At 59.3% G+C, this 22,915-nt stretch overlaps 3 protein-coding genes across 3 annotated transcripts in view; 1 reads left to right on the top strand and 2 right to left on the bottom strand.

Moving 5' to 3' along the window:
- Positions 1 to 8,560: 8,560 nt before the first annotated feature.
- LOC117437771 (lutropin subunit beta-like) lies at positions 8,561 to 10,338 on the bottom strand. Its single transcript, XM_034072394.1, has 3 exons — positions 10,324 to 10,338; positions 9,704 to 9,925; positions 8,561 to 8,819 (listed from the first exon to the last, which is right to left on the bottom strand). The coding sequence occupies exons 1-3, from the start codon at positions 10,336 to 10,338 to the stop codon at positions 8,583 to 8,585; spliced, it is 474 nt and encodes a 157-aa protein (XP_033928285.1). The 3' UTR covers positions 8,561 to 8,582.
- A 794-nt stretch (positions 10,339 to 11,132) lies between these two features.
- Positions 11,133 to 13,624, top strand: HRC (histidine rich calcium binding protein). The gene is made up of 7 exons (XM_034072370.1): positions 11,133 to 11,429; positions 11,504 to 11,795; positions 11,880 to 11,959; positions 12,556 to 12,615; positions 12,714 to 12,768; positions 13,350 to 13,386; positions 13,577 to 13,624. Exons 1-7 carry the CDS (start codon positions 11,133 to 11,135, stop codon positions 13,611 to 13,613), a joined length of 858 nt encoding a protein of 285 aa, XP_033928261.1. The 3' UTR covers positions 13,614 to 13,624.
- Positions 13,625 to 14,725: 1,101 nt separating this feature from the next.
- PPFIA3 (PTPRF interacting protein alpha 3) overlaps positions 14,726 to 22,915 on the bottom strand; it is a 29,271-nt gene continuing 21,081 nt past the window's right edge. Inside the window, exons 23-29 of the mRNA XM_034072369.1 lie at positions 22,111 to 22,286; positions 21,036 to 21,133; positions 20,061 to 20,236; positions 16,859 to 16,927; positions 15,694 to 15,853; positions 14,896 to 14,956; positions 14,726 to 14,770 (exon numbers count right to left, since the gene is read on the bottom strand). Of these exons, the coding sequence (XP_033928260.1) occupies positions 14,898 to 14,956; positions 15,694 to 15,853; positions 16,859 to 16,927; positions 20,061 to 20,236; positions 21,036 to 21,133; positions 22,111 to 22,286 (738 nt within the window). The 3' untranslated portion in view covers positions 14,726 to 14,770; positions 14,896 to 14,897. The remainder of the gene's footprint in view (positions 14,771 to 14,895; positions 14,957 to 15,693; positions 15,854 to 16,858; positions 16,928 to 20,060; positions 20,237 to 21,035; positions 21,134 to 22,110; positions 22,287 to 22,915) is intronic.

Raw genomic sequence — 22,915 nt, 5'->3', positions numbered from 1 at the left:
AGGGAGGGGGTTAGGGGTGATTGACGGAGAGCGCAGCCAATGGGAGGGGAAGGAGAGCCTCCCACCTCCCCGCCGCACGCCCTGGGGTAGGGAAAAGAGGGAGGGCCAATCAGAGCGCGACGTGAGAGGGGAGGGAGGGGATTAGGGGTGATTGACGGAGAGCGCAGCCAATGGGAGGGGAAGGAGAGCCTCCCACCTACCCGCTGCACGCCGTGGGGTAGGGAAAGGAGGGCGGACCAATCAGGGCGCTATGTGAGGGGGGAGGGAGGGGATTAAGGGTGATTGACGGAAAGGGCAGCCAATGGGAGGGGGGGAGGGTTAGGGTAGCCCTCGGGTAGGGAAATGAGGGCTGGCCAATCAGAGCGCGACGTGAGAGGGGAGGGAGGGGATTAGGGGTGATTGACGGGGAGCGCAGCCAATGGGAGGGGAAGGAGAGTCTCCCACCTCCCCGCCGCACGCCCTGGGGTAGGGAAAGGAGGGCTGACCAATCAGAGCGCGTCGTGAGGGGGAAGGGAGGGGATTAGGGGTGATTGACGGACAGGGCAGCCAATGGGAGGGGAGGGTTAGGGTAGCCCTCGGGTAGGGAAAGGAAGGCCGGCCAATCAGGACGCTCAGTGGGCGGGGCTATGAAGGATGAGCCAATAGGCATTGGGAGCGGGTTGAGTGACACGACAACGATCCAATCCGGTTCTTCCTCCCCCTCCTAGACCGAGGGTGGGCTCGAACCCGACGCTGGACCAATCACCGTGAAGGAAAGGCAGAGCCTATCCAATCAGCATCTGGTAGGCGGGGCCTACGGCTGTGATTAACACCTCAGCCAATCAGAAGCCGCCCCGCCCGGCACCGTGGGAACCAAAGGGGCTCCATTGATGGGGATCGGGAATTGGGAATGCCAAGGATCCATTGGGATCCAATGGAGAGGGTCACGTGGGTGATGCCCCCAGATGGACCATTCCCATTGGAGGCACCTGATTGGTGCCATCATCAACCCATGGGGGATGCAGGACGAGCTCATTGGCTGCTCTACCCCATTCTCTGCTCCCATTGGTCCTCCCAAGGACCGGGGGGGGTGGGTTCTATGGGGTGCCCCCCATTGGTCCCCAGCTCCCATTCATAGGGCCCCGAATGACAACACAGAGACAAGAAGAGACCCCCAAGGCTGTGTCTTGGTTGACCCCAAACCCCATCAATGGGGACGGGGACACCCCCATATACACACTGAGGTTTGGGTGCTCCCGATCCCACCCCATCCATAGGGATCAGCTCAGGATGTGGGAGCAGGGCTGGAACCTGTGGGCTCAGCACCCGCTGGGGGCCCTGGGGCTGATGGGGGCCCCAATGGGGGTTCCAATGGGGGTCCCAGTGATGCTGAGGGCCCCAATGGTGCTGGTGACCCCAATGGTGTCGATGGCCCCAATGATGACCCCAAAGATGCTGATGGCCCCAATAATGCTGATGGCCCCAGTGGTGCTGGTGACCCCAATGGTGTCGATGGCCCCATTGGTGGCCCCAATGGTGCTGACAGCCCCAATGATGCTGATGGCCCCAATGGTGACCCCAATGGTGTCGATGGCCCCAGTGATGACCCCAATGCTGCTGATGGCCCCAATGATGGTGCTGTTGACCCCAATGCTGTTGATGGCAACAATGGTGGCCCCACTGGTGCCGTTGACCCCAATGATGTCGACGGCCCCAATGGAGGCCCCAGTGATGCTGCTGACCCCAGTGGAGTTGATGGCCCCAATGGTGACCCCAATGACGCTGATGGCCCCAATGCTGGCCCCAACAGTGCTGTTGACCCCAATGATGTTGATGGCCCCAGTGTTGACCCCAATGATGCCGACAGCCCCATTGGTGGCCCCAATGACACCGTTGACCCCAACGATGTTGATGGCCCCAACGTTGAACCCAATGGAGTTGATGGCCCCATTGGTGGCCCCAATGATGTTGACGACCCCAATGGTGGCCCCAACGGTGCTGTTGACCCCAATGATGTTGATGGCCCCAATGTCGACCCTAATGATGCCGACGGCCCCATTGGTGGCCCCAATGGTGCTGTTGACCCCAATGGTGTTGACGGCCCCAATGTTGATCCCAATGATGCTGACAGCCCCAATGCTGACCCCAATGGGGTTGATGGCCCCACTGGTGGCCCCAATGATGCCGTTGACCCCAATGATGTTGATGGCCCCAACGTTGACCCCAATGGGGTTGATGGCCCCACTGGTGGCCCCAATGACGCCGTTGACCCCAATGATGCCGACGGCCCCATTGGTGGCCCCAATGATGCCATTGATCCCAATGGTGTTGATGCCCCCAACGTTGACCCCAATGATGCTGTTGACCCCAATGATACTGTTGGCCCCAGTGATGCCGATGGCCCCATTGTTGACCCCAATGATGCTGACGACCCCATTGGTGGCCCCAATGATGCCGTTGATCCCACTGGTGGCCCCAATGACACCGTTGACCCCAGTGATGCCGACAGCCCCACTGTTGACCCCAATGATGCCGACGGCCCCATTGGTGGCCCCAATGATGCTGTTGAACCCAATGATGTTGATGGCCCCAATGGTGACCCCAATGGGGTTGACGGCCCCATTGGTGGCCCCAATGACACTGTTGACCCCAATGATGTTGATGGCCCCAATGGTGACCCCAATGGGGTTGACGGCCCCATTGGTGTCCCCAGTGACGCTGTTGACCCCAATGATGTTGATGGCCCCAACATTGACCCCAATGATGTCGATGGCCCCAATGGTGGACCCAATGAGGCCATTGACCCCATAGATGTTGACGGCCCCAACGTTGACCCCAATGATGCTGACGACCCCATTGGTGGCCCCAATGACACCATTGGCCCCAATGATGTTGATGGCCCCAACGTTGACCCCAATGATGCCGTTGGCCCCATTGGTGGCCCCAATGACGCCGCTGACCCCAATGATGCCGACGGCCCCAGTGTCAACCCCAATGGGGTTGATGGCCTCAACATTGACCCCAATGATGCTGTTGACCCCATGAATGTTGATGGCCCCAACGTTGCCCCCAACGCCGTTGAGGGCCCCTCCATGGCCCCCTCGGATGGCGCTGTTGCCGTTGCCATCACCGTCGCTGTCACCATCACCGTGGTGGTGGCGGTACCGCTACTCCCGTTGTCCGTGGTGCGCTGCGGTTGTGCGCGGTGCGTGGCGGTACCGGTGTTGTCATCCGCGGTGCGCTGCGGTTGTGCGCGGTGTGTTGCGGTACCGCTGCTCCCATCATCCGCGGTGCGCTGCGGTTGTGCGCGGTGCGTGGCGGTACCGGTGTTGTCATCCGCGGTGCGCTGCGGTTGTGCGCGGTGCATGGCGGTACCGCTGCCCCCATCATCCGCGGTGCGCTGCGGTTGTACGCGGTGCGTGGCCCTGGCGCACAGGCGGCGCTCGGGGCGGTGCGTGCGCAGGTGTACATTGAGGGAGCTCTTCTGCGTGAAGCGCTTGGCGCACAGCGCGCACTGGAAGGCGCGAACACCCGTGTGCGTCACCATGTGCTTCAGCAGGTAGTCCCGCAGGGAGAAGGAGCGCCAGCACACCGGGCACTGGTGAGGCTTCTCGCCTGCAATGGGGGGGGAGGTGTTAGAGTGGGTAATGGGAGTGCTATGGGGTAATTGGAGCGCTATGGGGTAATGGAGCAGTATGGGGCAATAGGGAGTGCTATGGGGTAATGGAGGAATATGGAGTAATGGAGCAATATGGGGTAATGGAGCAGTATGGGGTAATGGGGAGCACTATGGGGTAATGGGAATGCTATGGGGTAATGGGGAGTGCTATGGGGCAATGGGAGCGTTATGGCATAACGGAGTAATATGGGGTAATGGGAGTGCTATGGGTAACGGGGAGCGCTATGGGCAATGGGAGTGCTATGGGTAACAGGGAGCACTATGGGGTAATGGAGCAGTATGGTGTATTGGAGCGCTATGGGGTAATGGAGCAGTATGGCGTAATGGAGTGCTATGGGGTAATGGAGCAGTATGGGGTAATGGAGTGCTATGGGGTAATGGAGCGCTATGGGGTAATGGGAGCGCTATGGGGCAGTGGGGAGTGCTATGGGGCAGTGGGGAGTGATATGGGGTAATGGGAGTGCTATGGGGCAGTGATATGGGGTAATGGGAGCGCTATGGGGCAGTGGGGAGTGATATGGGGCAGTGGAGCACTATGGGGCAATGGAGCGTTATGGGGCAATGGGAGCACTATGGGGTAATGGGAGTGCTATGGGGTAATGGAGGAATATGGGGTAACGGAGGAATATGGAGCACTATGGGTCAATATGGAACAGTATGGGTCAGTGGAGCACTATGGGGCAATATGGATCCATAGGGGTCACCATGGGTTGAGATGGATCAACATGGGTCAATGCAGGACCCCATGCCCCCCATGTACCCCCATCCCTCCCCATGCCCCCATTACCCCAATTGCCCCCCATGGCCCCCATTGCCCCCATTGTCCCCATGCCCCCCATTGCCCCATTACCCCCATTACCTTCATTGCCCCCATTGCCCCCCATGCCCCCATTGCCACTATGCCCCCCATTACCCCCATGCCCCCCATACCCCCCATGCCCCCCACTGCCCCCATTGTCCCCATTGCCCCATTACCCCCATTACCTTCATTGCCCCCGTTGCCCCCCATTGCCCCCATTACCCCCATTACCCCCACGCCCCCATCCTCACCCGAGTGGATAAACATGTGCTTGGTGTAGTTCTTGCGGGAGCTGAAGCTCTTGTGGCAGTGCCCACATTGGAAGGAGCCCCCAGTGCCCCTCGAGGGCCCGGCCGGGGCCCCCCCTGTGCTTCCTCCTCCTCCTCCTCCTCCTTGCACCCCCTCCGGTGCTGGTGCCGGTGGTGCCTCCACCTCATCCCCAGCCCACGGCGGCAGGAACGGGTCCGCCAGGACCTCGGTGGTGCCAAACAATGATGGCTCCTCTATGGGCATTGGGGTGAAGGCTTCATCCTCCTCTTCATCCTCATCCTCATCCTTAGGAGGCAGGCGGAGCGGTCGCCTCTGTTTGCGGCTATGGCAGCTCGGTGGCGGTACCGGTACCGGTGGTACCGGCGGTACCGGCGCTGGTGTAACCCCATCCTTCCGCGCGCGGTTGATGATCTGGGTACACTCGCGGATGACTGTTCCTATCTGCAGGATGGAGGCAGCCGTGAGCAGCGCCAGAGCCTCTGACGGTGCCACCGCCAGGCACCCGCTGTACAGGAACTCCACCAGCCGGCGCACGGCCGCGCTCGGCACCACCGGCGGCACCTCGATGGCGGAGTGACCCAAGCGGAGCTTGTCGTGGAAGAAGGGGCTGCCGGCGGCCAGCACGCAGCGGTGAGCGCGCAGGGAGGCCTCGCGGGTGCGAACGGTCACGTCGCAGAAGGAGCCTGACAGGCGCTGGCCGTTGAGGAGGTCCAGGAGGGAGCGGCTGAAGTTGTGCAGGTGGATGTAGTGCACGGAGTCAGGCATGGTGTGGGGGGGAGTCAAAGGGATGGGAATGGTGGTAATGGGGTCAATGGTGTCAATGGTAGTATCAATGTGATGTCAATGACATCAATGGGGAGGTCAAGAAGATGGCAATGGTGTCAACGGGAAGGTCAAGGTGATGGCAATGGTGTCAATGGTGAAGTCAAGGTGATGGCAATGGTGTCAATGATGTCAATGGTGTCAATGGTAGTGTCAATGTGATGTCAATGATGATGGGGAGGTCAAGGTGATGGCAATGACATCAATGGGGAGGTCAAGGTGATGTCAATAGTGTCAGTGTTGATATTGAAGTCAAGGCAATGTCAATGATGTCAATGGTGAGGTTAAGGTGATGTCAATGGCATTAATGGTGAGGTCAAGATGATGGCAATGGTATCAACATCAATGGTGGGGTCAAGGTGATGTCAATGGCATCAACAGGGAGGGCAATGCGATGTCAATGGTGAGATCAAGGTGATGTCAGTGGTGTCAATGGTGAGGTCAAGGTGATGGCAATGATGTCAATGATGTCAATGGTGGCAATGTCAATGGTAGTGTCAATGTGATGTCAATGACATCAATGGTGAGGTCAACAAGATGGCAATGGTGTCAATGGGAAGGTCAAGGTGATGTCAATGACATCAATGGTGAGGTCAACAAGATGGCAATGGTGTCAATGGGAAGGTCAAGGTGATGGCAATGGTGTCAATGGTAGTGTCAATGTGATGTCAATGATGATGGGGAGGTCAAGGTGATGGCAATGACATCAATGGGGAGGTCAAGGTGATGTCAGTAGTGTCAGTGTTGATATTGAAGTCAAGGCAATGTCAATGATGTCAATGGTGAGGTTAAGGTGATGGCAATGGTGGCAAGGTCAATGGTAGTATCAATGTGATGTCAATGACATCAATGGGGAGGTCAAGGTGACATCCATGACGTCAAGAGCAAAATCAATGACATCAAAGGTGACGTCAATTCGAGGTCGATGACATCAGCGGCAGCGTCAGTGACGTCAGTGTCAACAGCAAGGTCAATGACGTCAGCGGCAAGGTCAATGCGAGGTCAATGACGTCACTGGTGAGGTCAATGCGACGTCAATGACATCAACGGCATCAATGGTGACAGCAACAGCAGCAGCACCGACGGTCACGGTGACAGCAATGACGTCAGATGTGACGTAAACGGCACCGTCTGTGACGTCAGCGATGACGTCAGCAGCGACGTCAATGACGTCGTCAACAATCCCGGACCGCCAACCAATGGGCACCTGCGGGAAGAGCGGCGGCGCCGGGTGACGTCACGCGGGAGTGAGGTCACGTGGGTGTGGGATCACGTGGGTGGGATGTCACGTGGGGGGTGACGTCCCCTTACCCTCCCCCCCCCGGTTTTCCCGCGCTCACCTCGAGACCGCGGCGGGAGATGGGGAACGAGCGCCGCTTCCGGTAGGCGCCGTCTGATGTCACTTCCGGTTTGTGGCGTCTGACGTCACTTCCGGACGTCACCTCCCCAGACCGGAAATGGGTGGTGACCATAGAGAGAGCGACGCTCCTCCGAACCATAGAGAGGGGACAGAGGCACCGCCCCTTCCGGTGACGTCAGGACGGGGGGGGGAGCCTGCGGAGCCCATACAGGGCCCATAGGGAAGCCCATAGGGCTGCGAACCCCTATAGAACCCCTATAGGGAGCCCTATATGGCTGGAGATCCCTATAGAACCCCTATAGGGAGCCCTAAATGGATACAGATCCCTATAGAATTCCTATAGGGACCCCTATATAGCTGCAAACCCCTATAGAACCCCCATAGGGAGCCCTATATGGCTGCAGATCCCTATAGAACCCCTATTGGGAGCCCTATATTGCTGCAGATCCCTATAGAATCCCTATAGGGAGCCATATATGGCTGCAGATCCCTATAGAACCCCCATAGGGACACCTCTATGGCTGCAGATCCCTATAGAACCCCTATAGGGACACCTAAATGGCTGCAGATCCCTATAGAACCCTTATAGGGACCCCATACTCCTATAGAACCCCTATAGGGAGACCCATATGGCTGCAGACCCCCACAGACTCCCCATAGAGACCCCCTACAGACGCCATAGGGCTGGGATCCCCTATACCCCCATAAATGGGGTTGAATGGAGGTAAATGGGTTTAATGAGGGGAGTCAGTGGGGGGTTGATGGGGTTCAATGGGGTCAATGGGGTCCAATGGGGGTGAATGGGGTTCAATGGGGAGGTCAATGGGTTTCAATGGGGGTTCAGTGGGGTCAATGGGGTTCAAAGGGGGGGGGGTCAATGGGCTGGGGTCAATGGGGTTGAATGGGGGTAAATGGGGTTCAATGAGGGGAGTCAGTGGGGGGTTGATGGGGTTCAATGGAGGTGAATGGGGTTCAATGTGGGGCCAATGGGGTTCAATGGGGTCAATGGGTTTCAATGGGGGGTAAATGGGGTTCAATGGGGAGGTCAATGGGGTTCAATGGGTTTCAATGGAGTTCAATGGGGGTTCAATGGGGAGGTCAATGGGGTTCAATGAATGTCAATGGGGTTCAATGGGGGATCAATGGGGTTCAATGGGGGGGTCCTTGGGGTTCAATGGTTTTCAATGGGGGTTCAATGCCCCCTAGATAGGCCTTATAAATCCTGCCCCCTAGATCTGCCCCATAGATCCTGCCCCATAGATCTGCCCCATAGATCCTTCCCCCTAGATCTGCCCCATAGATCCTTCCCCCTAGATCTGCCCCACAGATCCTGCCCCATAGATCCTTCCCCCTAGATCCTGCCCCATAGATCTGCCCCATAGATCCTTCCCCCTAGATCTGCCCCATAGATCCTTCCCCCTAGATCTGCCCCACAGATCCTGCCCCATAGATCCTTCCCCCTAGATCCTGCCCCATAGATCTGCCCCATAGATCCTGCCCCCTAGATCTGCCCCATAGATCCTGCCCCATAGATCCCATCCCAGCACCCCCTTCATGGCTCCCACCCCCCCCCCCCCGCACCCCCCACCCCACACCAACCACCAGATCCACACAGCCACTCACCCCCCATGGGGTCCCTTTATTCCCCCCATAGCCCCTATGGGGCAGCCCCATCAGTGGGGCCCGAAGCCTCCGTCTGCCCCACAGAAGGAGGGGCCCAGGCCCTGCACGGTGCAGTCGGTGGCTGCCATGGGGCAGCGGGAGCAGCGGCAGCCGAGGGCCACGGGGACGGCCACGGATGAGTCCACACTTGGGGGGCAGCCCCATAGACGCCAGCGCTCATAGCGAACCCCACGGTAGGTGCAGGCGGATTGGGGGGGGGGGGCCAGGGGGCTGCGGTACACGGGAGCCTGGAGGTATATGGGGAGCTATAGGGACCCATAGAGACCATAGAGAACATAGAGACCTATAGAGACCCATAGAGACCAGAGAAACCATAGAGACCTATAGAGACCATAGAGACCTATAGGGACACATAGAGACCTATAGGGACACATAGAGACACATAAGGACTCATAGAGACACATAAGGACTCATAGAGACCCATAGAAACACATAGAGACCTATAGGGAGCCATAGAGGGCTGCGGTACACAGGAGCCTGGGGGAGACATGGGGGGAGACATAGGGAGCTATAGGGACCCATAGAGACACAGAGAGACCCATAGAGACCATAGAGACACATAGAGATCATAGAGACCCATAGAGACCATAGAGACCTATAGGGACACATAGAGACCCATAGAGAGAGACCCATAGGGACCATAGAGACCTATAGGGACACATAGAGACACATAGGGACCCATAAGAGACCCATAGAGACCATAGAGACCTATAGGGACAGATAGAGACACATAGGGACCCATACCCCCCATAGCCCCCATACCCCCATAGCTCCATATACCCCCCACAGCATCCCATACCTCCCATAGCTCCCCATATCCCATAGCACCCCATATCCCCCATAGCATCCCATACCCCTATACCCCCCATAGCTCCCCATACCCCCATAGCATCCCCATACCCCCCTTGGCCCCCATACCCGCCATACCCCCTATACCCCCCATTGCTCCCCACACCCCCTATGTCCCCATACCCCCATAGCTCCCCACACCCCCCATAGCTCCCCATACCCCCATAGCTCCCCACACCCCCCATACCCCCCATACACCCCATACCCCCCATACCCCCCATACCCCATACACCCCACACAACCCCCCCTGCCCCACACCTACCCGTGTCCTGCAGTACCCCCCACACGCTGTGGTTGTCACCGCTCGGCATTGGGGACACTCATCCTTCTCCAGAGCCACAGTCACGTTAATGGGGCGGCAGGGGGGGCGCTCGGGAAGGGGCCCCTGCCCCATAGCGTGACCCACAAGTAACGGCCCCTCCAGCGCTATGGGGCTGGCCCTGACAATGGGGGTCCCCAGCAGCAGCAGCAGCAGCAGCAGCACCTATGGAGCAGGGAGAGATGTGGGTCCCTCTGCCCCACATCTGCCCCATTGATGGGAGTACCCATGGCCTCCCCCTGCCCCACATCTGCCCCATTGATGGGAGCTCCCCCTGCCCCATATCTGCCCCATTGATGGGAGCTCCCCCTGCCCCATATCTGCCCCATTGATGGGGGCTCCCCCTGCCCCACATCTGCCCCACTGACGGGAGTACCCATGGCCTCCATCTGCCCCATTGATTTGAGCACCCATGGCCTCCATCTGCCCCACATCTGCCCCATTGATGGGAGCACCCAAGCCCTCCACCCGCCCCATTGATGTGGTCTCCCCTGCCCCACACCTGCCCCATAGACGGCAGCACCCCCTCCCCCCAGCCCCACAAGTGCCCCCCCCACACTCACCTGTGCTCCCCCCATCCCTCTATGGGGCTGCCACCACTTGGGGGTCACCCCCTTTATCCCCACCCCCACCCCCGCCTGCCCCCCAAGTCAAGGCCTGACCCCCCCTCCCATCCCCCCCATTGCCCTTCGTGCCCCCGCATGTCCCTGCCCCCCCCCCCCACCCCCCCCATGCCCCATAACCCCCTGCGGCACCGCGTGACCTCCCCCTCCCCCTTAGGGTACCTATTAATAACCCCATTCCCCCCCCTCCCCCCCCCCCCATATCCCACTTATGGGGCAGCCCCATAAGTGTGGGGCGACCCCATTTCCTATGGGGGGGGGGCTCCAAGTGGATCTATGGGGCTGATGCTGCCCCCACCCCCCCCATCCCCCCCATTGCCCCCTATGGGGGGTGTATATGGGGTGGGGGAGGGGCGGGGGGGGGTGTGGGGGGAGGGGCAGGGTGGGGGAGGGGCGCAGCCGGGGCCGTCAGTCAGCGCAGCCGCCGCCATGGCCCCGATGGGGCTGTTGTTGTTGGGGCTGTTGCTGTCGGGGGCTGTGCGGGGGGGGGGGCGACCCCCATCCCCACGGTCACTATGGCAACGGGGAACAGCCGCCTGGATACGGAGGGGGGGGGGAGGGGGGGGGGGGTCGCGTTGGGATGGCAACGGGGGGGGGGACGGGGATGACCCCGGGGATGGGGGGACCCAGCGTTACCATGGCAACAATGGGGGGAGCCAGAGTCACCATGGCAACGGGGGGGGGCGGCTGTGGCAACGGAGAGCTCTGTGATCACCATGGCAACGGGAAGCAGCAGCAGCCGGAGGGCAATGGGGACCCCCATGATCACCATGGCAACGGGGAGCCCCATCATCATCCTCATAGTGATGAAGGCCATCATCATCCTCACCATGGAGACCCCCATCATCACCATGGCAACCTGGAGCCCCATCATCATCCTCATAGGGATGAAGGCCATCCTCATCATCACCATGGAGACCCCCATCATCACCATGGCAACCAGGAGCCCCATCCTCATCCTCCTAGCGATGAAGACCATCATCATCCTCATAGTGATGAAGGCCATTACCATCCCTATAGTGATGAAGACCATCATCAACCCCATAGTGATGAAGGCCATGATCATCCCCATAGCGATGAAGACCATCCTCATCCTCACCATGGCGACCCCCATCATCACCATGGCAACCTTGATGACGGTCCCCATGGGGGTGATGAAGGCCACGACGACGACAGCCACGAGGGGGGGGATGAAGGCTCTGACCTTCCTCCTCCTCCTCAGGCCCACTCCAGCCACCCCCATGATGATGATGATGAAGATGAAGGCCTTCATCCCCATGGGGATGATGATGAAAGGCACCGTTACCATGGAGACGAAGGCCATGGTGACCCCCCCAGCTCCAAGGAGGAGGAGGAGGATGATGATGATGATGATGAAGATGATGATGATACCTCCTCCAAAGAGGATGAAGGTCAGGCTATGGGATGTCAATGGGTGCTATAAATGGTGGGGGGGGACACCCCAAATAGAGGATGACCCCCCCCCCCATTAACAGGGAGTGAGGAGGAGGAGGAGGAGGAGGATGAAGGCCGGTACCAGCCCGGCTCCATCTGCCGCTATTGCACCTTATGCAAGGTAATGGGGGGGGGGGGCAACCACACAATCCTGACCCCCCCATTGGATCCAATGATGGGGGGCACCCCAAAACGGGGGGGGGGGCACCCCAAAATGGGGGGGGGGGCACCCCAAAAGGGGGGGAAACCCAAAATGGATGGGGGCACCCCAAAAGGGGGGGGGCACCCCAAAAAGGGAGAGGGGCCCAAAAGGGGGGGGACACCCAAAAACGGGGGGGCATCCCCAAAGGGGGGGGGGCCCAAAATGGGGGAGGGGCACCCCAAAACGGGGGGGGAAACCCCAAAAGGGGGGACACCCCAAAATGGGGGGGGGGGCAAAATGGGGGGGGCACCCCAAAAAGGGGGGGGGGGCAGCCCCAAAAGGGGGGGGGGGCCCAAAATGGGGGGGAATCTCAAAAGGGGAGGGGGCCCCAAAGGGGGGGGCACCCAAAAGGGGGGGACCCGAAAACGGGGGGGGCCCCAAAATGGGGGGGGGGAAAAATGGGGGGGCCCCAAAAGGTGGGGGAACCCCAAAAGGGGGGAACACCCCAAAACGGGTGGGGGCACCCCAAAAGGGGGGGGGCACCCCAAAAGGTGACCCCCCCCCCCCCTTTCCAGCGCTGCCAGCACTGCACCCACTGCCCCTGTGCCGAGGGGGAGTCCTGTCCTCACTGTGAGGTAACCCCAAAACCCCCCCAACCCCCCCCATTGATTATCATTGGCACCCCCATTGATGCCCCCCCCTTTTTGTTCCCCCCCCCTTTTGCCCCCCCCAGGGCTGCCAGTTCTGTTACCTGTGCCCCCTGCTGTGTGACACTGCCTGTCAGCCTGGTGAGACCCCCAACTGCACTCCAAAATACCCCCCAACATCCCCCCCCCAAAACCCCCCCTTTACCCCCCCTTTTACCCCCCCTTTAGCCCCCCCAAAACCCCCTTCCAGCCCCATCGGGGGGTCCAGAACCATCCTATAGAGACATATAGGGACCCATATCCCCATAGCATCTCCATACCCCCCATAGCTCCCCATACCCCCATAGCATCCCCATACCCCCATAGCTCCCCATGCCCCCATACCCCCCATACCCCATAGACCCCCCATAGCACCCCATACCCCCCATAGCTCCCCATACCCCCATAGCCCCCATACCTCCATAGCACCCCATACCCCCCATAGCATCCCCATACCCCCCATAGCATCCCCCCCGACCCCCTCCAATACCCCAAGACCCCCCAGTTCATTTTGGGGTCTAACCCCCCCTGAACACCCCCAAACCCCTTCCCCCTAAAGGAGAGTCCAGGACCCCCCATTCACCCCCATGGTTGGGTCCAGACCCCCCCCCCCCCCACAACCCCCCCTTTACCCCCATTATGGGGGTCCCCAACCCCCCCTGAACCCCACTTTTCCCTTGCAGGCAGCCTCATAGATGAGCTCTCAGGGGCCTTCCTTCAGTAAGTGCCCCCCCAAACCCCCCCCATATTATGGGGTGTTCCCCCCCCCCCATTTACCCCCTTTATGCCCCTCCCCCATTGAACCCCCTTTGTGCCCCTCCCCCATTTAACCCCCTTTGTGCCCCTCCCCCCATTTACCCCCTTTGTGCCCCTCCCCCCATTTAACCCCTTTCTGCCCCTCCCCCCCCAGGTCCCTCTCCAGCTTCTTCGAGGGACCAGAGGCTTGAATGGATTTGGGGGGGGAGGGGGGGGGGGGGGGAGGGGCAAACACCCCCCCCCTCCCCCCCACTGCAGTCATTTGCCCCCCCCCCCCTTTGCATTGTGCCCCCCAAGTGTGGGGGGGTGGGAATAAAAGGTGTGAAGTGATGGTGAAATATGGGGGGTCCTATATGGTGAATGGGGGGGCTATAGGGTGAATGGGGGGTGATGGAGGGGGGGCTATAGGGTGAATGGGGGTGATGGAGGGGGGGGCTATGGGGTGAATGGGGGTGATGGAGGGGGGGCTATAGGGTGAATGGGGGTGATGGAGGGGGGGCTATAGGGTGAATGGGGGTGATGGAGGGGGCCTATAGGGTGAATAGGGGGTGATGGGGGGGCTATAGGGTGAATGGGGGGTGATGGGGGGGGGGCTATAGGGTGAATGGGGGGTGATGGAAGGGGGCTATAGGGTGAATGGGGGGTGATGGAGGGGGGCTATAGGGTGAATGGGGGGTGATGGGGGGGCTATAGTGTGAATGGGGGGTGATGGAGGGGGGGCTATAGGGTGAATGGGGGGTGATGGAGGGGGGCTATGGGGTGAATGGGGGTGATGGGGGGGCTATAGGGTGAATGGGGGGTGATGGAGGGGGGGCTATACGGTGAATGGGGGGTGATGGAGGGGGGGCTATGGGGTGAATGGGGGGTGATGAGGGGGCTATAGGGTGAATGGGGGGTGATGGAGGGGGGGCTATAGGGTGAATGGGGGGTGATGGGGGGACTATAGGGTGAATGGGGGGTGATGGAGGGGGGGCTATAGGGTGAATGGGGGTTCTATGGGGTCTATGGGGTCAAACAGGGGCCGCAGCCACAAACCCATCATTTGGGGGGGGGTCCCCCCCTTTTATTTGTTCCATGCACCCCCCACCCTCCCCCCCCCAAAACGAGGCCATTAAAAAGAGGGGGGTCGGGGGGGGGAGGGGGGGGCACTGGTGTGGGTTTGGGGGGGGGGGACCCCCAATTCCCCCCCCATCCATAGCAGCAGAACCAGAAACACATGAGGCTCGAGGGGACCCCAAATACCCCCCCCCGACACCCCCATATTGGGGGGGGGGGTCTTTGGGGGGGGGGAGGGGCTTTGGCATTTGCCCCCCCCCCCCATCAGGCTTCATCCATCCATTGAGGACACCTGGAAAGGGGGGGGGTGAAAAGTGGGGGGGGGTCCTAAAAGGGTGACCCCCCCACCCCCTTCCTGCCCCCCCCTCCTGCCCCTCCCCTTGCCCCCCCCCCCCCCCATTCCCATCCCCCCCTCACCATTAACATGAGTACGTCCGCACTGAGACCCCATCCCCCCGCTGGGGGGGCAGAGAGTTACCTGGGGGAGGGACACAAGGGGGATTGAGGTCATGTGACACAACCATGTAACCCCCCATTACCCCCCCATTAAACCCCCATACCCACCTATGCCATTAGCTCCCCATTACCCCCATTACCCCCATAACACCCCTATAGCCCCATTAACCCCATTACCCCCATACCCCCATATGCCATAAGCCCCCATTACCCCCTCATATCCCCCCCATTACCCCCTATACCACCATATACCGTAGTCCCCCATTACCCCCCATTACACCCCTATACCCCATATGCCATAAGCTCCCCATTACCCTCCATTACCCCCCTTTTCTCCCATTGCACCCCCATTAACCCCCATTACCCCATAAAACCCCTATACCCCCATTACCCCCATTACCCTCCATAGCACCCCTTATAGCCCCATTACTCCCCAATACCCCACTTAACCCCCATTGCACCCCTATACCCCCATTACTCCCCATTACCCCATAAAACCCCTATACCCCCATTACCCCCCATACACCCCCATTACCCCCATTACCCCCCATTACCCCCATAAGACTGCTATAGCCCCATTACCCCCCATTACCCCCCATTACCCCCATACCCCCCATTAGCCCCATAGCACCCCTATACCCCCCATTACCCCCATACCCCCCATTACCCCCATAACACCCCTATACCCCCATTACCCCATGTACCCCCATTACCCCCCATTACCCCCATCCCCCCCCACCCCCCCATCCCCCCCCTCACCATCAGGCTGCAGCTTGCGCAGGGGCAGGGGGGGGGTGCTCAGGGGCCCCCCCCGGAAGTTGGGGTTCAGCATCTCGGGGTCGGGGCCCCCCCCCCGGAGCTCCTTCTCCCGGAACAGCTTCCGCCAGGAGGGGGAGCGGGTGAAGGGCTTGGAGCCCTCCTGGGGGGGTCATGGGGGGGTCAGATATGGGGGGTCAGATATGGGGGGGTCAGACATGGGGGGGTCAGATATGGGGGGGGTCAGATATGGGGGGGTCAGACATGGGGGGGGTCAGATATGGGGGGGTCAGATATGGGGGGGGTCAGATATGGGGGGGGGGGGTCAGATATGGGGGGTCAGCAGTGGGGGGGGGGGGTCAGATATGGGGGGGTCAGATATGGGGGGGATATGGGGGGGCGATATGGGGGGTATGGGGGGCAACAGCAATGGGGGGGGTCAGACATGGGGGGGTATGGGGGGGGGCATCAACAATGGGGGGGTATCAGCAATGGGGGGGACATGGGAGGGGAACAGCCATGGGGGGGTCAGACATGGGGGGGTCAGACATGGGGGGGGATATGGGGGGGGTCAGACATGGGGGGGGACATGGGGGGGTCAGACATGGGGGAGTCAGACATGGGGGGGACATGGGGGGGTCAGATATGGGGGGGGGACATGGGGGGGTCAGACATGGGGGGGGGGATGGGGGGGATATGGGGGGGCATCAGCAATGGGGGGGATATGGGGGGGATATGGGGGAGGGGGCATCAGCAATGGGGGGGTATCAGACATAGGGGGGGCATCAGACATGGGGGGGGTATCAGTAATGGGGGGGATATGGGGGAGGGGGCATCAGCAACGGGGGGGGTCAGACATGGGGGGGATATGGGGGGGGTTATGGGGGGGCATCAGCAATGGGGGGAGCAACAGCAATGGGAGGGGATATGGGGGGGGCATCAGCTATGGGGGGGGCATCAGCAATGGGGGGGGCATCACACATGGGGGGGGCAACAACAATGGGGGGCATATGGGGGGGAATATGGGGAAAGGGGCATCAGCAATGGGGGGGGCAGCAATGGGAGAGGGGGATATGGGGGGGATATGGGGGGGGCATCAGACATGGGGGGGGTTAGACATGGGGGTGGGATATGGGGGGGGTCTATGGGGTCCATGGGGGGCTCTGACCTCATCCAGCCTCCGGTCGGTGCCTGCACTGATGAGAGCACTGAACTCCTTCTCCAGCAGCTGCCGGGCCTGGAACAGACACCAGTGAGAGCCCAGTTAGACCAGTGAGACACCAGTAACACCAGTGACACCAGTGAGACCACTGAGACCAGTAACCCCAGTAACACCAGTAACACCAGTACCCACCTGTATATACTGAGTGGGGATCTGCAACAGCAGCGCCAGGTCGGCCCAGTAACACCAGTAACCCCAGTAACACCAGTAACCCCAGTAACACCAGTAACCCCAGTAACGCCAGTAACACCAGTAACACCAGTAACACCAGTAACCCCAGTAACGCCAGTAACACCAGTAACACCAGTAACACCAGTAACACCAGTAACACCAGTAACACCAGTAACACCAGTAACACCAGTACCCACCTGTGTGTTCTGGGTGGGGATCTGCAGCAGCAGAGCCAGGTCAGCCCAGTCGAAGGACTCATCCAATGCCAGCAGGGCCCCCAGTAACCCCAGTAACACCAGTAACCCCAGTAACCCCAGTAACACCAGTAACACCAGTAACACCAGTAACCCCAGTAACACCAGTAACACCAGTAACCCCAGTAACACCAGTAACCCCAGTAACACCAGTAACACCAGTAACACCAGTAACCCCAGTAACACCAGTAACCCCAGTAACCCCAGTAACACCAGTAACACCAGTAACCCCAGTAACACCAGTAACCCCAGTAACACCAGTAACACCAGTGACACCAGTAACACCAGTAACCCCAGTAACACCAGTAACCCCAGTAACCCCAGTAACCCCAGTAACACCAGTAACACCAGTAACCCCAGTAACACCAGTAACCCCAGTAACCCCAGTAACACCAGTAACCCCAGTAACACCAGTAACACCAGTAACACCAGTAACCCCAGTAACACCAGTAACACCAGTAACCCCAGTAACACCAGTAACCCCAGTAACACCAGTAACACCAGTAACACCAGTACCCACCTGTGTGTTCTGGGTGGGGATCTGCAGCAGCAGAGCCAGGTCAGCCCAGTAACACCAGTAACACCAGTAACCCCAGTAACCCCAGTAACACCAGTAACACCAGTAACCCCAGTAACACCAGTAACACCAGTAACCCCAGTAACCCCAGTAACCCCAGTAACCCCAGTAACACCAGTAACACCAGTAACCCCAGTAACACCAGTAACCCCAGTAACACCAGTAACACCAGTAACACCAGTAACCCCAGTAACACCAGTAACACCAGTAACACCAGTACACCAGTAACACCAGTAACCCCAGTAACACCAGTAACACCAGTAACACCAGTAACCCCAGTAACCCCAGTAACACCAGTAACACCAGTAACACCAGTAACCCCAGTAACACCAGTAACACCAGTAACCCCAGTAACACCAGTAACACCAGTAACACCAGTAACCCCAGTAACACCAGTAACACCAGTAACACCAGTAACCCCAGTAACACCAGTAACACCAGTAACACCAGTAACACCAGTAACCCCAGTACACCAGTAACACCAGTAACACCAGTAACCCCAGTAACACCAGTAACCCCAGTAACACCAGTAACACCAGTAACACCAGTAACCCCAGTAACACCAGTAACACCAGTAACATCAGTAACCCCAGTAACCCCAGTAACACCAGTAACACCAGTAACCCCAGTAACCCCAGTAACACCAGTAACACCAGTAACACCAGTAACCCCAGTAACACCAGTAACACCAGTAACCCCAGTAACACCAGTAACACCAGTAACACCAGTAACACCAGTAACACCAGTAACCCCAGTACACCAGTAACACCAGTAACACCAGTAACCCCAGTAACACCAGTAACACCAGTAACCCCAGTAACACCAGTAACACCAGTAACACCAGTACACCAGTAACACCAGTAACCCCAGTAACACCAGTAACACCAGTAACCCCAGTAACCCCAGTAACACCAGTAACACCAGTAACCCCAGTAACACCAGTAACACCAGTAACACCAGTAACACCAGTAACCCCAGTACACCAGTAACACCAGTAACACCAGTAACACCAGTAACACCAGTAACCCCAGTAACACCAGTAACACCAGTAACACCAGTAACCCCAGTAACACCAGTAACACCAGTAACATCAGTAACCCCAGTAACACCAGTAACACCAGTAACACCAGTAACACCAGTAACCCCAGTAACCCCAGTAACACCAGTAACCCCAGTAACACCAGTAACCCCAGTAACACCAGTAACACCAGTAACCCCAGTAACCCCAGTAACACCAGTAACACCAGTAACACCAGTAACCCCAGTAACACCAGTAACACCAGTAACCCCAGTAACCCCAGTAACACCAGTAACACCAGTAACCCCAGTAACCCCAGTAACACCAGTAACACCAGTAACACCAGTAACACCAGTAACCCCAGTAACACCAGTAACACCAGTAACCCCAGTAACCCCAGTAACACCAGTAACACCAGTAACCCCAGTAACCCCAGTAACACCAGTAACACCAGTAACACCAGTAACACCAGTACACCAGTAACCCCAGTAACACCAGTAACCCCAGTAACACCAGTAACACCAGTAACCCCAGTAACACCAGTAACACCAGTAACCCCAGTAACACCAGTAACACCAGTAACACCAGTAACACCAGTACCCACCTGTGTGTTCTGGGTGGGGATCTGCAGCAGCAGAGCCAGGTCAGCCCAGTCGAAGGACTCATCCAATGCCAGCAGGGCCCCCAGTAACACCAGTAACCCCAGTAACCCCAGTAACCCCAGTAACACCAGTAACCCCAGTAACACCAGTAACCCCAGTAACCCCAGTAACCCCAGTAACACCAGTAACACCAGTAACCCCAGTAACACCAGTAACCCCAGTAACCCCAGTAACACCAGTAACCCCAGTAACACCAGTAACCCCAGTAACCCCAGTAACACCAGTAACCCCAGTAACACCAGTAACACCAGTAACCCCAGTAACACCAGTAACACCAGTAACACCAGTACCCACCTGTGTGTTCTGGGTGGGGATCTGCAGCAGCAGAGCCAGGTCAGCCCAGTCGAAGGACTCATCCAATGCCAGCAGGGCCCCCAGTAACCCCAGTAACCCCAGTAACCCCAGTAACACCAGTAACCCCAGTAACCCCAGTAACACCAGTAACACCAGTAACACCAGTACCCACCTGTGTGTTCTGGGTGGGGATCTGCAGCAGCAGAGCCAGGTCAGCCCAGTCGAAGGACTCATCCAATGCCAGCAGGGCCCCGTGAACTCCTGACCCCGGCAGGTGACGAGCGAACTCCCGCAGCCCAACGCTCTGCACCCAGGCACTGACCCGCTCGTTGGACCAGACCACTACGTCTGGGGGGGGACAGAGAGACATAGAGAGACATAGGGAACCATAGAGAGACCCATAGGGAACCACAGCAACCCATAGAGAGACCTAGAGTGACCCATAGAGAGACCCGTAGGGACCCATAGCAACCCATAGAGACCCATAGAGAGACCCAGAGTGACACATAGCAAGCCATAGAGAGACCCATAGAGAGACCCATAGAGAGACCCAGAGAGATCCATAGAGACCCATAGGGAACCATAGAGACCCATAGTGACCCATAGCGACCCATAGAGAGACCCAAAGTGACCCATAGAGAGACCCATAAGGAACCATGGAGACCCATAGTGACCCATAGCAATCCATAGAGACCCACAGTGACCCATAGAGACCCATAAAGAGACCCATAGAGAGACCCAGAGTGACCCATAGAGAAACACATAGAGACCCATAGAGAAACCCAGAGTGACCCACAGTGACCCACAGAGAAACTCAGTGACCCATAGTGACCCACAGAGAGACCCATAGTGACCCACAGAGAGACACATAGAGACCCATAGAGAGACCCATAGAGACACCCATAATAACCCATAGTGACCCCCAGTGACCCCCAGCTCCCTACACACATCCCATGCACCCCACAGTGCCGCGCTACGCTGCCCTTTAGCGCCCCCTAGCGCCCAGCACTGCTGCACCATAGCGCCCCCTAGCGTCTCCTGGCACTCTGCCCCCCAAGTGCCCCATAAGTGCCCCCCAAGTGCCCCCCAAGTGCCCCATAAGTGCCCCATAAGTGCCCCCCAAGTGCCCCCCAAGTCCCCCCCATACCGGTGCTCTGGGCCTGGCTCTCCTCCCTCCTCCGCTCCAGCTCCTTGCGGTCGTAGTTGAGGCGCTTGAGGCACATGATGCCATAGTGGAGGCTGACCCTGGGGGGGGGGCAGAGACCCACATGGGATGGGGTCACCCCAAAGGGGTCCCAATAGGGGGGTGGGATCCCTCTATGATCCCTCTATGGGTCCCTCTATGGGTCCCTCTATAGGTGCCTCTATGGGTCTCTCTATGGGTCCCTCTATGGGTCTCTCTATGGGTCTCTCTATGGGTCCCTATGATCTCTCTATGGGTACCACTCACATCTTCTGCACCCCCCCCAACACCACCATGGGGTATCCTGGGTGGGGATCCCCCACCCCATCCCCTCCCCCATCCCCTCCCCCCCCTCCATCCCACCCATTTATCCCCCCCCTCCCCTCCTCCTTCCCCCCTCCATAGGGACCCATAGAGAGACCCATAGTGACCTCCTCCCTCCCCCCTTCCCCCCTCCCCCCTCCCCCCCCATCCCACCATCTCCCCCCCCTCCATCCCCTCCCCCATCCCCCCTCCATAGGGACCCATAGAGACCCATAGTGACCCCCCACCTCCCCCCCATCCCCTCCATCCCCTCCCCCCTCCATCCCCTCCCCCCTTCCCCCCCATCCCCTCCCCCCTCCATCCCCCCCTCCATAGGAACCCATAGAGAGACCCATAGTGACCCCCTCCCTCCCCCCTTCCCCCCTCCCCCCTCCCCCCCTCCCTCTCCCCCCACCCCACCTATCCCCTCCCCCCATCCCCCTCCATCCCCCCTCCATCCCCTCCCCCCTCCATAGGGACCCATAGAGACCCATAGTGACCCCCAACCCCCCCCACCCCCCCTCCATCCCCTCCCCCTCCATCCCCCTCCCCCCTCCCCCCATCTCCCCCTTCCCCCCCCTCCCCCCTTCCCTTCCCCTTCCCCTCCTCCCCCCTCTCCCCTCCCCCTCCCTCCCCCCCCCTCCCCCCTCCCCCCCCCCTCACCCCTCCCCCATCCCCTGCCCCTCCCCCCCCTCCCCTCCCCCCCTCCCCCCCCCTCACCCCTCCCCCCCCGGACCGGTGGAAGGAATCGACCATCTTGAGCTGCCCCCGGAGCTCCTTCTTGCTCAGGTGATCTAACATCCGGGCATCCACCAGGGACTCCATGAAGTAGGTCCTGTACTGGGGCAGCCCCAGGCTGGGCAGCCACTCGTTGCCCACCCACTCGTGGTTCATGTCCCCGTAGGCCAGGATCTGGGGGGGAGGGGCTCGATACACACCTGACAGGACCTGGCTGCGAGACACCCCTATAGACCTGACAGGATCTGGGGGAGAGGCATCTCTATAGACCTGGGGGAGAGGGGATCACTACACACCTGACAGGACCTGGCTGTGGGACACCCCTATAGACCTGACAGGATCTGGGGGGGAGGCATCCCTATAGAACTGACAGGGATGCTCTATAGACCTGACAAGACCTGGGGGAGAGCTGCATCACTACAGACCTGACAGGACCTGGCTGTGGGACACCCCTATAGACCTGACAGGACCTGGGGGAGAGCTGCACTCACTACGGACCTGACAGGACCTGGCTGCGAGACACCCCTATAGACCTGACAGGACCTGGTTGTGGGACACCCCTATAGACCTGAACAGGGATGCTCTATAGAACTGACAGGGATGCTCTATTGACCTGGCAGGACCTGGGGGAGAGCTGCATCACTACACACCTGACAGGACCCGGGGGAGAGCTGCATCACTACACACCTGACAGGACCTGGATAGGGTCTGAACTCCCTCTATAGACCTGGCAGGGATGCTTCATAGACCTGACAGGACCTGGGGGAGAGCTGCGCTCACTACTGACCTGACAGGACCTGGCT

This window comes from Melopsittacus undulatus, chromosome 27, assembly GCF_012275295.1.
Source record: "Melopsittacus undulatus isolate bMelUnd1 chromosome 27, bMelUnd1.mat.Z, whole genome shotgun sequence".
In the NCBI taxonomy this organism is placed as follows: Eukaryota; Metazoa; Chordata; class Aves; order Psittaciformes; family Psittaculidae; genus Melopsittacus; species Melopsittacus undulatus.
This window is presented reverse-complemented; position numbering and strand designations above follow the sequence as displayed.